This window comes from Drosophila pseudoobscura, chromosome 3 (genome assembly GCF_009870125.1).
Source record: "Drosophila pseudoobscura strain MV-25-SWS-2005 chromosome 3, UCI_Dpse_MV25, whole genome shotgun sequence".
Taxonomy (NCBI): domain Eukaryota; kingdom Metazoa; phylum Arthropoda; class Insecta; order Diptera; family Drosophilidae; genus Drosophila; species Drosophila pseudoobscura.
Window position 1 is genome coordinate 23,288,690 of NC_046680.1, and position 20,172 is coordinate 23,308,861.

General features: G+C 46.2%; 5 protein-coding genes across 8 annotated transcripts; 4 read left to right on the plus strand and 1 right to left on the minus strand.

Annotated features, from left to right (window-relative positions):
* Window positions 1–4,951: 4,951 nt before the first annotated feature.
* Window positions 4,952–14,262, plus strand: LOC4805727 (uncharacterized). 2 transcript variants are annotated; one of them, XM_033377851.1, is made up of 4 exons: window positions 4,952–11,382; window positions 11,461–11,666; window positions 13,779–13,935; window positions 13,998–14,262. In XM_033377851.1, the coding sequence occupies exons 1-4, from the start codon at window positions 11,336–11,338 to the stop codon at window positions 14,026–14,028; spliced, it is 441 nt and encodes a 146-aa protein (XP_033233742.1). In that variant the 5' UTR covers window positions 4,952–11,335; the 3' UTR covers window positions 14,029–14,262. The 2 variants fall into 2 exon arrangements, with proteins under 2 accessions (XP_033233742.1, XP_001362081.2); XM_001362044.4 differs by lacking the exons at window positions 13,779–13,935; window positions 13,998–14,262 and adding an exon at window positions 11,740–11,960 and having other exon boundaries at window positions 4,979–11,382.
* LOC6899118 (serine protease grass-like) lies at window positions 11,450–13,491 on the minus strand. 3 transcript variants are annotated; one of them, XM_033377850.1, is made up of 7 exons: window positions 13,345–13,491; window positions 13,117–13,277; window positions 12,848–13,067; window positions 12,738–12,780; window positions 12,481–12,674; window positions 11,966–12,417; window positions 11,450–11,847 (listed from the first exon to the last, which is right to left on the minus strand). In XM_033377850.1, exons 1-6 carry the CDS (start codon window positions 13,421–13,423, stop codon window positions 11,984–11,986), a joined length of 1,131 nt encoding a protein of 376 aa, XP_033233741.1. In that variant the 5' UTR covers window positions 13,424–13,491; the 3' UTR covers window positions 11,450–11,847; window positions 11,966–11,983. The 3 variants fall into 3 exon arrangements, with proteins under 3 accessions (XP_033233741.1, XP_002139035.2, XP_004444594.3); XM_002138999.3 differs by lacking the exon at window positions 11,450–11,847 and having other exon boundaries at window positions 11,888–12,417; XM_004444537.3 differs by lacking the exon at window positions 11,450–11,847 and having other exon boundaries at window positions 11,888–12,417; window positions 13,334–13,419.
* LOC26534339 (uncharacterized) lies at window positions 14,056–15,251 on the plus strand. The gene has a single exon (XM_015185364.2). The coding sequence runs from the start codon at window positions 14,646–14,648 to the stop codon at window positions 14,799–14,801; it is 156 nt and encodes a 51-aa protein (XP_015040850.1). The 5' UTR covers window positions 14,056–14,645; the 3' UTR covers window positions 14,802–15,251.
* Window positions 15,252–15,896: 645 nt separating this feature from the next.
* LOC4805729 (serine protease grass-like) lies at window positions 15,897–18,269 on the plus strand. The gene is made up of 4 exons (XM_001362045.4): window positions 15,897–17,058; window positions 17,115–17,160; window positions 17,219–17,397; window positions 17,455–18,269. The coding sequence occupies exons 1-4, from the start codon at window positions 16,842–16,844 to the stop codon at window positions 17,862–17,864; spliced, it is 852 nt and encodes a 283-aa protein (XP_001362082.3). The 5' UTR covers window positions 15,897–16,841; the 3' UTR covers window positions 17,865–18,269.
* On the plus strand, window positions 17,981–19,741 carry LOC6899119 (serine protease grass-like). The gene is made up of 4 exons (XM_002139000.3): window positions 17,981–18,692; window positions 18,752–18,797; window positions 18,850–19,034; window positions 19,095–19,741. The coding sequence occupies exons 1-4, from the start codon at window positions 18,467–18,469 to the stop codon at window positions 19,673–19,675; spliced, it is 1,038 nt and encodes a 345-aa protein (XP_002139036.2). The 5' UTR covers window positions 17,981–18,466; the 3' UTR covers window positions 19,676–19,741.
* The last annotated feature ends 431 nt before the right edge of the window (window positions 19,742–20,172 follow it).

The following is a 20,172-nucleotide window of genomic DNA, read 5'->3' on the forward strand; positions in this document are numbered from 1 at the left end:
GATCGAAACGGGGCTTGGGTCTGCGGACGGGGAGGTTTGCAATGCAGAGGGAAACAATGCCAAAGTTATTTACTTATTTATGCAGGGTACATATTGAACTCTGGCTCCTTGTTCTCTCATTCTCATCCTTGTCCTCGTCAGACTGCAGCTGTCAGCAGGAGAAGCGAACAGGACAGAATATTACTTGGCTTTAACTTGGCTTTCGAGCCTTAACTGAACCGAATTGAAGAGCTCAAGCGCTCAAGGGTCGGGGAACACACTTAGCGGCCAATTAGAAAAGTTCTCGAGAAAATCTCAACTGCAGTTGCAGTTGAAGCTCTTTCCGGGCACATCAGGCAAGCCCATGGAGGCTCTGGCTCTGGTTCTGGCTCCGACTGACAATATTTAAACGTCTGCAGTAAATATTTGATGCCTAATTGAATCATTCATTCGGCTGGCGCTGCTCATTGCTCGGCACACGCCCACAGCCGCCTCCCTTTGGGCCATTTGCAAAGAGTTGATTTGAATAAATTTGAAATTCTGCCGAGTCGAGTCTGCTGTGCCAGCATTTAGGATGTCTGACATTGCCATTGCCTGGCAAATTTGTCTGCAACTGCATCGGAATCTGACTGTTGCCACAGTCCTGGGCGTGGCTGTGGGCGTGGGTATGGCATTGACTTCAGAGGAGAGGCAGATCGCTCCGCGTGTCTCCGAGCCGCGTGCCATCCTTTGCGGTGCATTATGCGGCGAGGCGACAGAACGCGAATTGTGCAAATTAGCGGAGCGCATTTGCTCCGCACTCATCAATATTTGCACTTCAATTAGTGACGATATGACAAACAGTGCTTACATATCTGCTCATTTTCCGCTCAGAGGTAGCGCCAACAGTGTAATAGCCACGGATCCTTGGCATGCTGTTCGATGATTGCTGCACTGACGCCATCAATGAGCACGGGCGACCAATTAGTGGAAGGAGCAGTGCCTCCCAAGAGGCAGCTTGTATTTTCACATAATTCACATTATTTTTATTACCCGGCCGAATGGGCAAAACTTTTGCCATTTTCTAAGCGATGGCAAAATATGATTTCTATTTTCGAAATTCCAACCAAAGGATACCCTCTACAATGGCATTTGGAATGATTTGAATTGTTGAATATTGAGAAAAAAACTAACTTAACTTGTGGATAGTATAATCAAACAAAGGCTGTAGCTCCTTATCTTCGAAATAGGGGGACCATTATATGAAATATGTATATTTGATCTAGGAAATTGCTCTCTTTTGTGCCATATACCCTACTACAGAACGGTAAGGACAAGTAACAAGTTTTTGGGCATGGTCCTTGGGTTTCGTTGGGCCCAAAGCTCATTACCTTATTGCGTTGGCCTGGCCATCTCGGGGTACCGGCGCTTGCTGGTTGCGCTGCTTGCGGGGCTGCTTGTTTGCGCCGCAAATGAACGGAAATGGTAAAACTTTTAATTGAAACCATAAATTTTGCGTGGTTTCTGTGCCAATGGAATTTGTCGTGCCCGTGCTGTCCCAGTGCCATGCTCTCATGCTACCACTCGCAGTACCATCTAGAGCCAAGTGCAATTAGCGCTATTCTTGAACAGAGCCTAAGCCCTGCACTTGTGACCATCAAGCCACCATCCATTCATCCAGCCAGCCAGCCAGTCCCAGCCAGGTAAGGGAAAGTTGCTGAAAAAGATGTCAGATTTCCCTAGAAGGACAGTACGAGGAAGTCAACGGGTACGAGCTCCTGTGACGGAAATGGCGAATGATTAAAATGGGCGTGCCGTAATTTCCGCCCCGCTCTGTTGAACGGGAAATTGTTGAGAGCAGTGGAATGTGAGGCTCCTAATTGACAGGACGAAGCCACTGATAGGAGAGGCGTGGAGTCCTGCTGCTCCCGGCTCGTACAACAAGTTGTTGCCGCATCCAAGCCACGAAGAGATTCATATCACAGCCATGGACATCTTCATTGAGTGCTTGATAGCAGCATTTTGAAAATTCAATTTCCTGCACTTAAAAGGCTTTGCAGTTACATCGGGAGTCCCTCTCTGACGCCTGTCCCCAGGTATTTCCCATTGAATACTCATCGTGAACGATGGGAACACAAGTCCGGGGCGATTGAACGTCAATTTCTATAAGTAAGTGGGACCGGTGGGACAAACAACAACTCACTCTCTGATTGGAAGCGGAGGCACTCCACAACACGAGATCTTGCCAATCTCGACCAGAAAGTATATAATTTCAAAAATTAAATACATCTTGAAAGAAACAGAAACAAAACCTACATTAAAAAAACAATTGTCGAAATATTTTGTTGCTTTTCAGCGCATCTCTGGTCCATCACCGCCGAAGAGCTCTCTAATCTGTCTGTCTGTCTTTCGGTGTATCTGTGTAGATGTACGGAGCATATGGAGCATCGCGTTTTGGAAAATATTTTGGCCTTGCTAATATTTAAAATTGCTACCCGTCTCCCTCAGTATTCCCCTCTCTGACCTCTTTGTGTGTGCTACTTTTGATATTGATTTTGTTTGGCATAAATATCCAGTATTTTCTCTTTTTTTCTGCTGTTGCTGTTTCTGTTGCCACTTCTCTAGTGAGAGAAGTCGAGAACGAGAGAGTAGGAGGGAGAGGGTGGCTCTCAATGGTCCACCCTCCAGTAGCAGTATTTTTAATTTGCCAAATGGCCCAGTCAGCCAAGTGAAAGCCATGCTTACAGACACAGACACAGCCACACATCTATGTATGTGGCCATGTAGAGCAGACACCACAGCAGGAATTTTAATAATTCTAATACGAGTTTTGTGAGTTATGCGCTGCTTGCGATCCAAGCGGCAGGATTGGTAATCGATACCTGGCCGGAGCCGCCACTCGAATGATTTATGGCAACAATCGTTGGACAGTCGCTTCCGCCGGATGCAGGCTTTGGCTGCCACAACTGGAATAATCATCGGACGCCCCATGACGCTTATCATTCCCGCTCTCATTAGCAGCGGAAACTTCCAGTGGAGTGGAGTGCGTGCGGGGCTTCCCCGCTAATGGTGCGAAAAACCGCAAACTTTTATGGCGAAGCGAAGCCATTTTGTTTCCACTCACACACACACACATGAGAGTGTGGGAGGCGGGGGAATGCTTAAATGTTAATGCCCAAAATTTTCAGAATATTACCAACTCTTCATTTTGGGCTTCGCGACGGCATGCCCTCAACCATCCGCTCGCAGTCGGATGTATTTGGCAATAAATTCGACGAGAAAGCGAAAAATCTGAATGGTAGGACAAACTTTTTGTTGCTTAAGTAAACTTGAAAAGTTTCAAGACACAAAAGTTTGTTGTGAAAGTCACACGAAAGTTGAATGCAATAAATCTGCTCGCTGCACGGTGGTGCCACTGAAAAAAGAGACCCAAAACCCACCCGAAAAGAATCTCTAAAATTCTGCAATGCATTGCCGCTGCTCGCGAGCCAAATCCCGTTAAACCCCGTTAGCACCAAAAAAATAGGGAGGTGGGCAGGAAGGAGAGGAAGGAAGGGCGCATAAGGCAGCTGGGGAAATGGTAGAAAACTTTCAGCGCATTCTTGGCTGATAAATGGCCAGCGAAATCTTAAAATACAAGCGCAGATTTCGCACTGCATGGCAGAAATATATCAAAAAAGCGCAAACGTCATGACCAGAACTGCAATGCAGAGGCAGAGGCCAGTGGTCGAGCAGGAGAGAGTCCTGCTCTTGACAAGACCTCCGAGACGAAACGAAATGGCCTAATTATACAGCCCAGATCCTTGGAGCTGTGTAAAGCTGTGTGGAGCTGTGGTCATGGCTGGGTCACGTGCTGCTCAGGTGCGTGAAAATGCAGATTTGCTGCCGCATGGAGTGTGAAAATGGATCGTTCTGCAACTGTGACTTGAATGCTTATTAAAAGTTTAGTGGCAGCTGCCACACATGCGTGTGTGTCCAACAAACTTTCAAAGCTGAAAAGCAATCAAAAGTTGGCAACGCTGCCTTTTATTGCCGCCAAGCGGCAGACAATCGAGTCGAGTTGCAAGTTGCACGCCGTTTAAGCAGCCGCAGCAGGCCAAATTAAATTCGTTGTGTTCTTGTTCGAGGCAGGCCCAGTTAGAGGGGTTAGCTGGGTGTGGCAAGCGGCAAGGGGAACATACTCCGGGTGTCCTTGCGCCACATGCAAAATAGGGCAACAGGAAACAGCAACAGAGAAACAGAAAAAACATCGTCCAGAATGAAGAGTGAGGTGAGGCAGTCTCGCGGTCCTCTTAGTCCTTTCAGTCCTTTCAGTCCTTTCAGCTGGCTCTCTTTTTATCATTATGTGGCAGTTGCAGCTTAATTGCAATGAAAGCACAGCTTCCTTCGGCAATTTGCAGTGCAGTGCCATGCGGCCCAGACTTAATCACGTGAACGACACGGCGCCACATAAACTTAATCTGTGCGCCAGGTGAGTGATTGCGAAAGGCACCACATGGCCAACAGTTCAGGACGCACTCTCAGGGCCTCGAGCCGGAACCCGAGCCATAGTCATTCTGTGGCTGTTGCCATGAATGCAATGCATTGCTGAGCAGGCTTTCACATGCATGACGACGATGATGATGATTATTACTATGAAGCATTATTGATGCAGTTCCAGAAAAAAAAACCCATCAACCTGCATCTGGCTTTAAGCAGAGCAGCTCTCGCCTACTTTCCTGCGCTCGTTGCAGACGCGTTCTTGAACTAATTAGCCTCGTTTAAGTTAAAGTTTTCGAAAGTTAAACACGCTCACAGAGGCAATTAGCCGGGCTGCAACAGGAGGCAGGCACACGGACACAAGCACACAGCGGAAGCGCAGAGGAGGGTTGGAAAGAGAGGCTTACCAATTTTATGGAACTTTTGCCAACACTTACTTGGACTCTCGCAGCTAATTAATTTCGTTACTCAACATTCAACACTCTTCACAGTCACAGTAGCAGTCACAGTAGCAGTCACTGTAGCAGTCACACAATTACTCCATTTAGGAAGAAATGCATTTGGGGCACCGAAAAAAACAGCTCCTGCATTGATAATTTAAATGCGCTTCGAACGCGCGTGTCGGCCGCTCTTAATTGGAAAAGTTTCTCATTTTTAATTAAAACATTTTACTCAATGCAAAATGCAGCCAAATATTCAACCACAGCAACAACAACAAAAGCAGGCAACAATGGGTAAAGTTCCAACAGAGCAGGAGCAGGGCACGGAACGGAACGGAACCGGTAATGTGCTGGACAATTTGAATGAGTTTTTCATTGCTCATACGCCCTGTGTTATGTTAATTATGGAATACAGCTGCAGCACGCCCATCATCGCTCACTGGCAGTAGGATCACAGCACATCACAAATACACCCAGTAGAACACTCAATTTGTTTTGCCATCGCATAGCTCTTCGCTGCCATGTGGGTACGTGGTATGTGGCCGCAATTCGGATTCCACTAGCAGCTTATGCGATTTAGCCGACAAGACAAATAGTTCCATGTAATTTGCTTGTATGTCAAACGACTCGCATATGTCAAGTGTCAAATGGTCTCCATTTTTCTTATTTTGCCCACCCCCAGCCCCCCTTCTCTTTCTCCGCTTTCCAATCGACAGTGTCGACATGTGCGAGGAGCTGGCAAAGTTTTTCTAGCAATAAATTAATATTACAATGACAATTTCGCCCGCATTCGTATTCGCAGCAGAACGAACATATTTCATGCTTCGCTTCCATTTCCAATTCTAGTTCCGATTCTGTTTTTCTTTTCTGCTTGTTTTTTTATGCTTGCTGCATGTGTTGCCATTTTCCACTTTCCCCACTCTTCCATGTTCGATTTCCTCCTGATCGACACGCGATCACCTTCTCGTGTCCTTCTGGCTAAAAAAAAATCTTGGCTTAAAGGTGTAAATGCCAAACAGAAAGAAAAAACAAGAGTCTTGGCGGCTGGCTGGCTCTCCATCCGGCTAGCCGGATGTCTGGCCTTTCTGTCTTTCTGTATTAACACTGAAAGGGGAAGTAGCAGCAGCAGTCCAGACACATCGACCTATGGCCGACTGGGCAAAGAAAATATTGTTCTTTCCAGCCCTACAGTCCTTGCGCCCCTGGCCCTGTCTCTGCCACAGCCCCAGCCCCATGGTCATGGCTAATGCCAAAATGTCAAAGCTTAAAGTCCCGGCCTGAGCTCTGGCGCTGCCTCTGACTCTGTCTCTTACACTGACTTTGGTAATTCTGCCGTATTTTAATCAGTCAAGCCAACAGCCGTCAGAAGAAGTAATTAGGTGAGTACGGGGGCGAGGCTCTGGCTAGTAGTTGCTAATTGAATGAATTTACCTCAACTTTACTTGATTTATTAATTCGGCCATCCCTAAAGCTCCCCCCTCGCACCACAGCCGGTGCTGCCCGAATCGATTCCAATTCCGACTCAGAAGTCCTTTCGATTGCGGTCCTTGGCTCAGTGATAGCCACAGAAAGTTTTGCGTCAGCTTTTATTTACGCAAACCGAAACATATTAAAAATTTACGGCTCGTTTACTGCGATTTGTTCAATTAAGTCGATTCGTTTCCTGCCCCAGTACCAGTTACAGGTTCGTCTCCATCTCCAACTCCTGCCCCTATCCAACCTAAGGCTATCCTCTGTTCACCATCAAAGTTGGATGGCAACTTGAGTTTGCTCCGTCTGCTTCTCTTGGCTGCCAATTTTAATTTTCTTCAAGTTTATTTGCCGCTCTCCTGTGATTGCTTCAGCCCTTTCAATCCGCTTTCTCCAAGGCTGTCGAGCTCCTCCTCCTCCTGCTCCTTTTTTTAATTTTTTATTGAATTGGCTCTTGTTACTGCTTAGACTTTGGATTGAAATTAAACGAGCGTGGTTTATGGCCGCAGTCGCAGTTTCCGTCGCCGTCTCCGGTAAGGAGTGAAATTTAATCAAGTTATGCAGCAGTGTGGCAAGCAGTGGGGCAGGCAGTGAGGGGAATGGGATTGCGAGGGCTGGCAGCAGGCAACAAAGAAAACAAGTCTCAAGTGGATGGCTATTGTTTAATCCAGGCAAAACTTTGCCAACTCAAAACTTAATTAAAAAAGAAAAAAAACAACTCAGGCCCATTGATGCAAGCAACCCCGCCCCCGACCCTTCTAGGCACGATCCATAATTACCATTAGTGGAGTACATACATTGTGTAGTCTTGTGTGCCGTGTTGGAGTATTTAGGAAGCCAAAGTGGGAGCTGCCTTTGGCACCTCTTTGATCCCTCGTTGGATATTGGCCCACTGGTCAAAGCTAATGAAAGCCGCGACCGCGAAATTGCGCGTAACTTGGCATAATATTTACCAATATGGTTAATTGCGTATACGCCGTGTGTACAAACGCTGGCTGCACGCAGCCATCTGGAGTGCACTCGAAACTCCAGACACTGCAGAGCTGGAAACTCCAACATCCGACCTGTGACTCTGACACCGCACACTGACCGCAAATATGCAAACAGAATACAACAGGCGAAGGACGAGAATGAGGACGAGTATAGCCAGGAGGCAAGGTGGAGGCACATCAACATAATAATTGTAATAATACAAATGCCGACACTTGCGGACAACAACTGCAACAATGCACACTCCGCACAGACGTAGCCGTGTTTGTATCCGTGTCCGTGTCCATGGCAATATGCCAAATTGTGTGCAGCACCACAACGACATCATCTTCATCACCATCATCATTTTCATCATCATGGAGAACCAGACGCCAACCGAAGAACAAGAGCAAGAACAAGACATCACCGGGTTAATAATGCTGTTGCGTTGCCCCTCAAATGAATTTGCATAAACTTCGGGCCCTGGACACATGAAGGGGATGAGGAAAGGGACGAGGTACCCAGTCGAGTCGCAAATTGAAAGATGCCGTGCTGCCAAAACAAAAAACCAGAGCACGGCAGTGCCATCAGGTGAGCTCTCCCTTCTCCGGCTGCCGCTCCGACTACAAGGCAAGACTATAAGGGTTAAGAAATAGGTTTAGGGGCTGCCACGAAGACAGGATGACTTTATTTGCAATATGGAAATATTTTTCATTACCGTGTCTCTGGGCACAACCCCATCGCCGTGCCTCCCTTCCTTCCTCCCTTGCGTCAAACGGCGTCAGTCAAGATGCCAAACTCTGGCTGTCTGTCTATCCGAAAGATGCTCATAGTACGAGTACCGAGTATCTCTGCATCTGCATTGCTGGTGGTATATTCCGGGCTTGTTCTGGCACATTTTATGACAATATTTTTGATATTCCCTGCTAGTCATGTGACAGACACATACCGAAAAGCCACTTATATGTCAATTTTGCAGGCAGACTAAAGCGATGTGAGGCCAACACGGTTCGGTGCTTTAACGTTGTTCAGACAACCGCCAGATTTTAATGAAGTTCAAGCTTAGAGGATACAGTGCCTGTCGATCCTTCAGATCCTTCAGTGAGAAGCCACTGGCCATATGGCCACATTGATATAGGATAACTTGCACTTGATGCCACTCGACGTGGCTCGCATGTTTGCTCTGGCCTCACGCAACGATGACGGAGCCATCTCTTGGCAGCACTACTATTGGCACTGTCAAATGGGGATGTGGGTCGAGAGTGTGTGTATGTGAGTATGGCAGAGAGAGAGAGAGAGAGAGAGAGTGAAAGTTGACGCTTGTGGGAATCGATTTGATAAAGTCATCCAGCAGTCATCTGCTGCCATTCATTCCACTTACCACTGCATACGCTTTTAAAAGCCAGATATATATGTACATATTTATATGTATGTGCGGAATTAGCGCTAATCCGGATGTTTACTCGAGCATCGGATTCCAGATTGTGTTTATGGCACAGGCTCAAATTTAATTACCGTCGCCGAGGAGGTGCTTCTCTAGCGACTTTTAATGTTTTCCATGCAAATACGAATGGTGTTGGCTATAAGCACTCCGGTCTGCTCCATTCCATTCCTTATGCCAATTTCCGGGCATGGACAACAATTACGCGCATTATCCTTTAGACTGGATTTGAGCGCGGACTCGGACCAGGACACGGATCCGGACGATAACAAGCATTTGCTTAAACAAGCATAAATGGGAGATGCTAAGAGGACAGCAGGGATAAAAAACGGAAAACCCGAAGTAGCAATGCTCTACAGGAATCCAAAACTGTTTGGCTGCCCATCCAGGAGCTGGATATCCCATATCAAACATCCAATCCTGCCTGTCCCGCCTTAAGACCAAGAATCTGGACTCCTAGAAAGGGTGCAGATAGTGCTTTGCTCTGCAATTTTAATTTGGCTAAGTAGCAGCCAGTGACAGAAAGCGGGCCCAAGTTGGCGAATACCTTGTTACCCATTCTGGCCGTGGATCGACCCAAGGATATCCCAAAGGATGGGTTGCTACCTTGCAACCCTGCAGAGTCTGAAAAAACGCTAATTTAATTTTAACTTTCTGCAGCCTTTTGCCGGACTTCCTCCCCCCTATCCCAGCTCCGGGTGTGTCTCAGGCGCTGTGTTTGATTTTGTTGTCAGCGACTTTGGCACACTTTCGCATCGCATCAGAGAGCTCAGGCGGGAGAAGGAAATTTAGCGCTGAGACAGAGCCAGAAATGGAGCCAACGCATAAAAGAAGACCCGAAAGAGTAAAAGTAAAATATTTGTCATGCCAGGGAAGTTGCAAGTGAGCAGCGCTGATTGTGGCACTAAAATGAAACGAGTTCTTGTGCGGCGATAAGATTTCACCCTGCCTGCCCCAATGTAATCGGCCCTGAAGTTTTCCATTGCTTTAGACCCAGGTCCAGATCCGCACCCCACTTCCCTCCACTCTCTGGCCTCTCTATCTAATGTTGTTGGCAAACTTTTGTGACTGGCTTTGAAGCAGTTGGCACCTTGGTTCTCTGTTATTTACGCTGCCACGCCTGGGCCCGACAATCAACGGCAATTTGCCTCAGCTCCCCAGGACACGGGACCCCAAAACCCAGCACACAACGTTGACCGAATCCGCATTCGAATTCTTATTCACAAAGCATCCAATAAGCATAACAGATGTCATCAGGAGTGGGTTTCGTCGTTTCGTGCCGCTGGCTCTCACCTCTAGTGAGGGTGCGGGGCGAGAGGGTGGAGGAGGAGGAGAGTACGGGGATAGCGTCTGGGAACGGGGGTTGATGGAGGTGCGTTACCAACAAATCGTCGCCAGATGCCGGCGACAATAAAACGTTTTACAATGTAACCAAGGCGAGAAGAACACGCTGCTATCGCCGAAGAGCAAGGAGCACGGTGACTCCTTTCTCTCTCTCTCTGCTTGTGCCACCACCCATGTGGCAGTAACGTGCAACAAAGTTGATAATTGTTTATGGCGACGCCTTCGATTGGACTTTTATGTCTGCCAATACTGAGTAAGGGTGATGACCTACAAGTCCATTCCAGCAATCATTCACACAATGATTGAGTGCCCGTAGAATCCGTATAATCATAGCCCTGTTCATATAAATTACCCCGGCGATAGCAGTCTCAGATAAGCTCTCTCGAACAAAGACCGAGATCCATTGTAGCACACCCATCGATCGGGGCATTGGCTTGACGATGAAACTTGCCTCTATCTGCCGGGTGCCCATCCACGTCAGGGGTATCCTATCCTACCATCCTGCCTGGCTTCATTATATTGAAATTTTAACATCGTTATTTTGCATAATTTGCGTTTCGCTTGAATGCAGCCACGCCACGCCACCTTGAAGTATTTGTATAACTACCAAGACGTTGAGGCTGATGTGAGACCAGAGTGGGATACGAGTGGAATAGGATACTGAGGGAGTTGTGCGTGACGGTTGTCAACGCTACCTGGGCACATGCGAAACGTGAACTTTGTGGCATCAAGTTAATGATTTGCACTTGTTGGAGCCCCTGCTCTCACATTCTTAGCAAGCAAAGTAATGAAGTTGATTTATTGTATTACAATCCGACTCCGGTTTCTTTGTACCTTCATCCTTCGTTCCTACGTTCCTTGCCTTACCGTTTTCCATTGTTTGAGAGCATTGAACTCTTCCCAATTGAACGATATAAATAGATATAAATCCGTTGTGGTTTTCACGCCCGGAGAAGATCTGAGAACTGCGCATCTGTCTAGTTCCGTTAGAGCGCAGCACTTCCTTTGCGGCTATAAATAAAAAAAACCCGTCGCATCCACAATACAACCCCAACCCCAACACCGATTCCGTCTGCGACTGCGACTCCGATTCTAGAGCGGCAGACACGCGTCTGCGTTCGTCAGCTGATGGAGCTATATATAGAAAATAGTGCCAGGGCCAGGCAGCCACCCAAAAGAGGAAGAGCCCAATCGAACGGAGAAAGGGCTTCCATTCAGTGTATCGACGTGCGCGATGGAGTGCAGAGCTATTCCCATTCTTCCGAACTACGCCCAAGCCTGGTTCGTATCGCAGTTTACCCAAGACCCTCTCTCCCTGTCTAGAACTAATTAAACCATCTTCCGCCTCTTCCGACACAGTGGGGATGTTTATATATCGCCACTTCCACGCAAGAGATCTTTGTGCCACACACTGTTCGCCTATAGGACTCTGAACGATCCCGTCATCATTTTGATCACCTTGGCCGTAGTCGTTGGCTCCTTCTGTCTGCTGAGCGGCTTCATTCTGCTCTGCGTCGTCTCCAAAGCCTGGCAGGACGAGACCTCCGAGGCTATATTGCTAATGGGTAAGTGCTGCATCCCCTTGCATTCCATTCCATCCCACCCCATCCCGTCCTAATGTATTCATCGGTTGCTTAGGCATTGGTTTCTTCATCACATCCCTGTCCTGTGTATCGTGGAAGCTGACGAGAGCCCAGCGCCTCACCCAGATCGTGGAGGCCATCATTAATCGTGATACGACGGAGGCTGTTTAATTTTAAGCATTAGATGCCCAATTAGTCGGATCTAAATTATTTATATTCAATAAGCAAGAGAACTCTGTGTACCCAAGCTTATTTCATATATTTATTGCAATTATATTTACATCTGGGCGCTACTCCTGCTACTGGGCCACAGTCCGGGTGATCCAGGGAATGAATCTGGTGACGTCCGTGTAGACTGATGTCTGACCCTCCCCCGTCTCTCCCAGCTCCTTGTGGCCACAGTTTTCGGGGCCGTAGCTCACGATGCCGATCTGCACAAAGCGCTGTTTGCTCTTCTTGTACCAGAAGTTGAAGAGCAACGGGCCTCCAGAGTCGCCCTTGCAGCTGTCCTGGAGGGAGGCGCTGACGCAGATCTGGTTCTTGGCGATGGATCTGTTCTGCATAGCGGTGCAGCTGGCGAGGGACAGGCGGGAGACCCCAGCCTCCATGGGAACATCGGAATCATTCCCATGGGCCGTCTGTCTGCCCCAGCCCGTCACTCGCATAACTTTCGTCTCCAGGATACTCTTTTGCAGCTCTACGTAGAGTGGCAGGCATATGGGATTAATGTGATCTGGCCATAGAGAATCCCACGTTACGACATGATATAGGATTTCCACGTGGAGGAAGCGCTTACCCTTAAACACCATGTCCCTCACCAGCTTGACGAGGGCTATATCATTCTTTTGAGTGAAACTCGAGTATCCCTCGTGCGGGATGATCTTTTCGATGCCAATGTCCTCGTAGGGCGGCTGACAACTTGTCTTCGAGTCCACAATCCTGCAGTCCACCTCAGAGGTAATATTGTGCTCTCCAAGCCTCACTGCCACGCTGCTCAGAGATCAGACTTAAATGATTGGTTGAATAGTTGGACAGAGGCTGAAATCTACTTACGGGAATCCATTGATCATGCAGTGAGCGGCGGTTAGGACGAAGCCTGCTTGCGGGAGGAGCGTTAGGACCAGTGAAACGATTCTTTCAGCGATGCAGGAAATTCTACTTACGTTTCGTGATAAGCGTGGCACCACACTGAAATTGGCCCCTTCCCTGGGTGCCGGGTTCTGTAGCATCATACTTTAGCAGAGCCATCCAAGGTCTCGATCCCATCTTGATTTCGCTGCCGCCAAGCACCTTGAGTCTCAAGAACTTGCCGCATGCCTCCTCAGACTGCTGTAGCAGCTCCAGTCCCGTTCCGTTCACGTGCTCTTCGCAGCAGACGAATGTCTACGGATCGTTGAGTGCACATTCCAAAGAGAATCATCATGTGACTTACCTTTTTGGTTGAGCAGCCAGCGTTTTCCTTGATCCTCGTTTCCTCCTCAGTTAGCGGTAATCCTTTCTTAATTTTCGTAACAAGATCCCTGAAGTAGGCACATTCTCCGAAGTGCTTACACCAGCCAGGCTTGTCCTCAAAGGTTGTGCAGAATAAGGGATCTGCAAGAACGGGGAGTCGGCATGAGTTCCTTTTCAACAGTAGCCCACTTCCAGACCATCGACAGACATTCTCCCCCTGCTCCAAAATGCACCAACGACACCGACACCAGACACAGACATATCCCCAACAACTGTAGCCCCGTCATTCTCCTTTAGAAGCTACGTTCGGACTGAGCACCAATCAGTCCCGACTGTATGACATACATACATATGTACTATATAATGTTATATACTAGTATATGCACTCGTATCAGCGGATGATAGCGATTCTTAGAGAGAATCTCCGTCTCTATTCATCGCACGCTCTCTTGTAAAGAACATCTTTGTACTACGAGTTCCCACCATATTATAGATCATTGTACAGCCCTTACCCAGGAGCATCCCTATGTGTATTGTATAGCAGCTATGCAGCTGTGGCGTGGCGGGACAGAGGGCAGCTGCAACTGCATAGGGCTGGGGCTGTCGCTAAATGAAAACTTACCTGAAGAAGGCCTGCGCTAGCCGTTCATTTTCAGTTCGAGTCGATGCCTTGCCGAAAGATGCCGCACTTGCAGCGCCTTAACCCGACCTGGGCCAGGCATTCCATACACATAGCAAGAAGCCTCTGGCGCCGCTGTACCCAACTGTCGAGGAGTCCAAAGTTCCAGCGCTACGTGCGGTAAGCGAAAATTCATACATTCTCCCCCCAAGAGCCATCGCCAACTGATTCGATTGGTTCAGATTTCTACAGTCAAACCTGTGCCCCGTCTAGTCCGTGCTGCAGCTGCATTGCTGGAGTGGAGTTTGAAAGAAGATCGGGACTCTTTCAGCGGATGACAGCATCGGCAGCAAACTTTCTGCGATTCTTCCACCAAAAATGCGCAGCATTCGCAGTAATTGTGGCTGCTTTGAGAATCGACGCACGTAGGAGGGGTTGATGGATGCCAAAATTTAGCACACACTGCGCATTATTTATACACCATTATACCCCAAAGAAATGGCCAACGACCTTCACTCACTCCACAGAAATAGATCCACGGGAGCAATGGGATCCGCTGGAAGATTATAAAGACACCTCGTACTCACAATTCGTGAAGCATTTGCAAAAACTGCAATGAGATGCGAGATGAAGAGGTCTACCTCTTATCGATGCCATGTCAATCACTTGATGATGACAGCGGGATCGAACGGGGCAATACCATAGCCCCGACTGGGAATCTACCCATTCTCGAACAGTATTCCCTTGGGGAAAACACATCGAGACGAGAACGCTGCCAGTGCAATAAATAGTAGGCGCGAGTGTTCATCGGCGTTCAGTCTCATTCTAAGCCTCAGCCCGATCGTGCCGGTACAGCTTAAAACCCGTAGCCCCAGCGAAATACTCTGAAAATGTTCACATCGATCAGATCTCACCAGCATCGCGCCGTCGGCCTGATCTTGCGGGCCCTCGCTGCTGGCAGTCTGTTAGTCCTGATGAGTGTCATCCACCAGGAGAACGACGACTCCGGCTCCCACTACATCCACCCGCGGCACGCCATGCAATAGCCCCGACTAGGCCCGTCGCCGTATGGCCCAGACTACTTAATTTTACTTGTAATAAGCTTAGGTTAAGTGCACTTAAAGCGTAATCTACAGTTCACAGTTTGTTTCCGGATAGCCGCGCTGATCGTGATTGCGCTCACCTACTGCTTCGGATAGTAAAAGCTGTAGAGATTAACCGGTTGCGGCCAGTGCGACATTACTAATGGCTCACACAGTGAATTTCCCTGATTCACACACCACCTATTTATAGACACAAAAGTCGTTCAATTAATGTATATAATTTATGGAGGATGCCGCACTTTTCCGTGTACCAACTAAGTCTCTCCAGTCTGAATGTGTTTATTTATTTAGTTTGTGTCTAAGTAGACACACTTGAAATTCTGACCTCATATTATCGTATATTGAATTAATTTAATCTGTACAGCACTTAATAAAGTTAAACAGCTATACAAATTTGTTGATTTTTTAAAAATAAATCAAAAAAATGTAGTATGCAAAGTATTATTTTATTTAAAATTCGATAGGTTTGACGCCACCTATCGCTGCCTGACAAGCGACTAATAGAAAGCTACCCTGTCTACGTCACACACACCTTTAGACTTCCTGCAGCTGCGCGTTCTGTAGCAGTGAGCCTTTTGACAGGCAGTGATTTGGCGGTTTCCAGTACTAGCCAGTTACGGCCAAATTTGAATTTAAAAATATTATATAAATAACAATTTGTGTACCCTCGCTTTTATCTACACTTGGCAGATTTATTTATTTTTCTTTACCATTACCATCCCATAATAAAGCCAACTAAAACGTGATCCGTGGCTTAGGTCAGGGATGCATCGCCACCAGCTTCATGTTCGGACCATTGGCGAATGAATAAATTCTTTGGGCTTTGGGACAAATACACATATGTACATAGGTATGTACACTTGCAGATGCTATAATCCGATTAAGCACTGCACAGATCATTAAACTGAAATGTTTAAAATGGTTTCTGGAAAAAGAAAAACAATCCTGATCGTTCTGATTCTATGCGAATTGGTATTCGATATGTGGTCTGTTTTTCACTTCTACATGGTTCAAAAAGTAAAGGGTATGTAAGCCCAGAAGCCGAAAATGAAATAGTCCACCAATGCCAGCAGTTCTATAACCTAATATTCAAAATTAAAATTCAAAAGAGAAAACAGAACCAATCGATAAAATCATATAATCATACTAACTAGCCGAACTCCGAAGACCATGGGGATCAAATCCAGAAAGTTCGTTTTTATGAACTGCCACATCTATATGCTTAATGCATTGTTAGTGATGCGACTGAAAATATTTCAGTATCCCTAACTGACAGTGCTACCCATTCTCAAAATGTACTGCCTCGAATACAAACAAACAAAAAAAAATAAAAATAAAGAATTATTTGATTGAATTTTACAATGAAAAGTGGTGAAAAGAGTGGATGCATCTCGACGGGACGGAGACTCACTCAGGCGAGACTGACGTGTTATCCTTCACATGGGCCACAAGCCCTACGGATGCTACATCTTCGGAAAATATTTCAACCGTGTCGGCAATCGGAACAACCACTTGTACGTGCACGGCATCAATTGGCCCCAACCATCAAACTGTGTGATGACCTAACAATGACATATCAAGTAAAGAATCCTTTCATTTACTTTACTTCCTTTTTTATTTTGTTTTTATTTTGAGAAAAATATGATATAACGTAACTAAGCAAAATGTGAAAATTATTAACAGAAGAACTACAATTGCAGAATAAATTATCGAATTTATATAGAACTCACAATCATTGACCTGTATCTAATTCCTAGATCCGCTTCTATGCTTTATTATTCGTATATGTACAAGTGACAGCACATACACAATCCATGGTATCAGTTCTAAGGAACTTAAAATTAAAAATAAATAATAATAAATAAATAATACAAATTAATTGAAAATCAAAAAGGCTGATTAGCGGCATAGGTTCCCCTTGGTGTATATAAGTGCCCAACACGACATAGTAGACATCAGTGTGTCCCAGTTCATTGCCTTGAAATGAAGATCATATTAGCTGCTGTTGCAGTGCTCGCTTGCCTGATCCTTTGTCATTCGGGATCTGGACAATTTCTACAGCCAGACTGCGGTGTCGTTCCTAATCATTTTACATTTAGAATAAAGGGGGGCACAGATGCAGCAATAGCCGCCAATCCGTGGATGGCATATTTGTATACGTCCTCAGCTTTCGTATGTGGCGGAACGCTTATCCACAAACGTAAGTCGTTAAACAGTAATAATCCATTTTGGAAAATACATTTTGTTTTTTTACAGGGTTCGTTCTAACAGCAGCGCATTGCATCTCTCGCGAAATGCCACTGTAAGTACTTTCCTTGCAATTATAAATATTAAAATATTGAAATGCTTTTGTTGTACAGAAAGGTTCGCCTGGGAGAGTTCGATGTCTCTAGTACTTCTGACTGCAGCGATTCGCAATGTCTTCCGCCCCATGAAGAATATTTCGTGGAAACGGCCTTTAGGAATCGTCTCTTCTCTATGCAACGGGGAAGGCATGACATAGGTCTGCTTCGATTGACCACGGATGTGGAATACAAAGGTGGCCTATGCTATACAATATGAATGCTTTCAATAATCAAAAAATCCTCTCCCGTAGTCCACATTAGACCGATCTGTGTGTTCGTTGACCCTGAATTGCGGTCGTCGGTAGAGGCAATTGAGTCATTTACTGCCACTGGATGGGGTGTGACCGACAGCGGAAAGACAAGCCGAATACTTCAGAGAATAACCATCAACCGGCTCGACCGTAGCAAATGCAATCGCAAATTTCGGCAGACACTGCTACAGAGCCAGATCTGTGCAGGACACCGGCAAGGCGACACATGCAACGGGGACTCTGGCGGCCCATTGATAACATTTTTGAATGGAACCCAGAACCGCTACGTTCAGGTCGGAATTGTCAGTTATGGCAGCGCGAATTGCGATGGTCCGGGTATCTACACAGATGTTTTATACCATGCAGATTGGATCCAGCGCGTCGTGCGAGAAGACGAGATCAAGATCTGATTCAAACTTAAACAAAACAAAAAAAAACTATATATGTTACATATGTACTAGACTTTTCAGTTTTAAAAACCTAATCACAGCTATAGGCATCGATTTTTTTTAAACTGAGATCCCAATGGTTTTTGTGGCATAAATTTTAACAATGGCGTGGGGCAGTAGGGATCAAAGGAAAGGGATTTCGTGGAACTGTTTAAGGCCTTGATCCGTATCGTAATAGGAGCTTTATGAGAACCATAATCATTAAAATTGCACTTGGCTGAAATTTCTCTTCTTTTGGGGAAAGAACACAATCTGCCCCTGCTTGATCTTTATGGTTACCAAATTCTGGTTAATTGGACACTAAAATTTGAATTATTGGATTTATTTAATTGGAATCAAATAGCAACTTTTCTATTATTATCTTTATCATTTATTGTCGAGAGAATTTGGTGCTCATTTTGTAAGATCAAAATCTGACCTTATGCTCAAGAAAAGCCATAAAATTTTGCGTAGGAAACAAGTTTTCTGGGAATTCAGTGATAACTAGGTGTCTGTTCTGATTAGTATTAATATGAGCGCCCCTCCTGGCTAGATATCAGTGTTCCCCGATTCGCTCAGTCGCAATGAAGAACCTAGTAGCGAGTATATTAATATTCGCTTGCTTGATCGTTTGCCAGTCGGGATCTGCACAATTTCTGGAGCAGAACTGCGGTGTTCGCGCAGGATCGGAAAGTTTGCTGAAGCCGAAAATAATTGACGGCTCTAATGCGGAAATAACTTCGAGTCCCTGGATGGCATATTTGCATACGTCTCCGGACTTTGTGTGTTCCGGGACGCTCATTCACAATCGTTCGTATTTGGAAGCTTGGCACTTTTTGCGCTAGAATAACACTTGGGTTCCTTTACAGAGTTCGTGCTGACTGCTGCGCATTGCATTCGTGATAGAGAAACGCTGTAAGTAGCCATAGCTAGATATAGGAGTACATATAGGATTTCGCTTAAACAGAAAGGTTCGCCTGGGAGACTACAACAGAAGGACAAGTACTGACTGCTCGGAAGCAGAAGCGGGCTGCCTTCCTCCAGCTGAAGAGTATGACGTTGATATGGCCATCAAAAATCGTTTTTACAACAGAAATGTGCATCCGAACGATATAGGACTGCTGCGACTGGCGCGAAAGGTCCAGTTCAAAAGTAAACAAGCACCTTCACAAGCAAAGATCCAGAATTGACGCTGCGATCTCTTTTTTGCAGTGCACATTCGACCAATCTGTCTGATCATGGATCCGAGGGTAACCCCTATGGTGGAGACACTTTCCTGGTTCAATGCCACTGGCTGGGGCAAAACCAGAAGTGGTAGCACCAGCGCCGTTCTTCAGACAATCACCTTGGACCGGTACCGTCGGAACGTGTGCAATGACCAATTCAGAGTATCGCTGGCAACGAATCAGTTCTGTGCCGGACACCGCACTGGCAACCTCTGCAACGGTGACTCCGGCGGGCCCTTGGGTAGAGTGGTAAAGTATAAGGGCCTGGAGCGCTACGTCCAGTTCGGGATTGCTAGCTACACCACCCGGAACTGTGTCGGCCCTTCTGTCTACACGGGTGTGGTCAGTCATGCAGAGTGGATCGCGCGTGTCATAAAGCTGTTCAACAATCCTGCTCCCACCAATAATCTACTATCTAGCCAGAAATTGGAAGGTCAAAAAACTAATCCACTATCCAGAAAGAATTTGGAAGGAGAACGTCCAACCAGTGAGGATTCAGATGCCCAGAAATCGGAAGAAGAAGCTCGCAATAGTACCGATATAGTGGCCCAGAATTCACTTTATTAATTTTTCTGAAAAAATTTCATTTGTACTGCGTTTTAAAACGAGATATATATAATAATATATAATAATAATATAATAAATTTGTCTAGCTAAAAATCTAGCTTTTTATAGCCGCTACTCACTTTTGAATATAGGGTATCTTACATTTGTGGTGAAAGTGGATGTGTGTAACTTCCAGGAGAAAGCGTTTTCGACCCATATATTCTTCTTAGCATCAATAGCTGAGTAGAGAGAGCCATGACTGTCTGTCTGTGGCATCCTGTGTCTGTGGAAGATACGAGAAAATTAAGAACGCACTATCATAGAGAATGACCACATCTGCCAGATTGCCGAATCTGGATCAGATCGAATCATTTTTATAACCAAAAGGTACAAATCAATTTGCACTTTGCAACGTTCCCCCTCGTTCTCACCCTCTCTTGCTCAGTACGTTCTCGCCGCAGCAGAAGGGTGACTATACCCGCGAAACAGGGTCAAACACAGGGTAGAACGTCATGGCA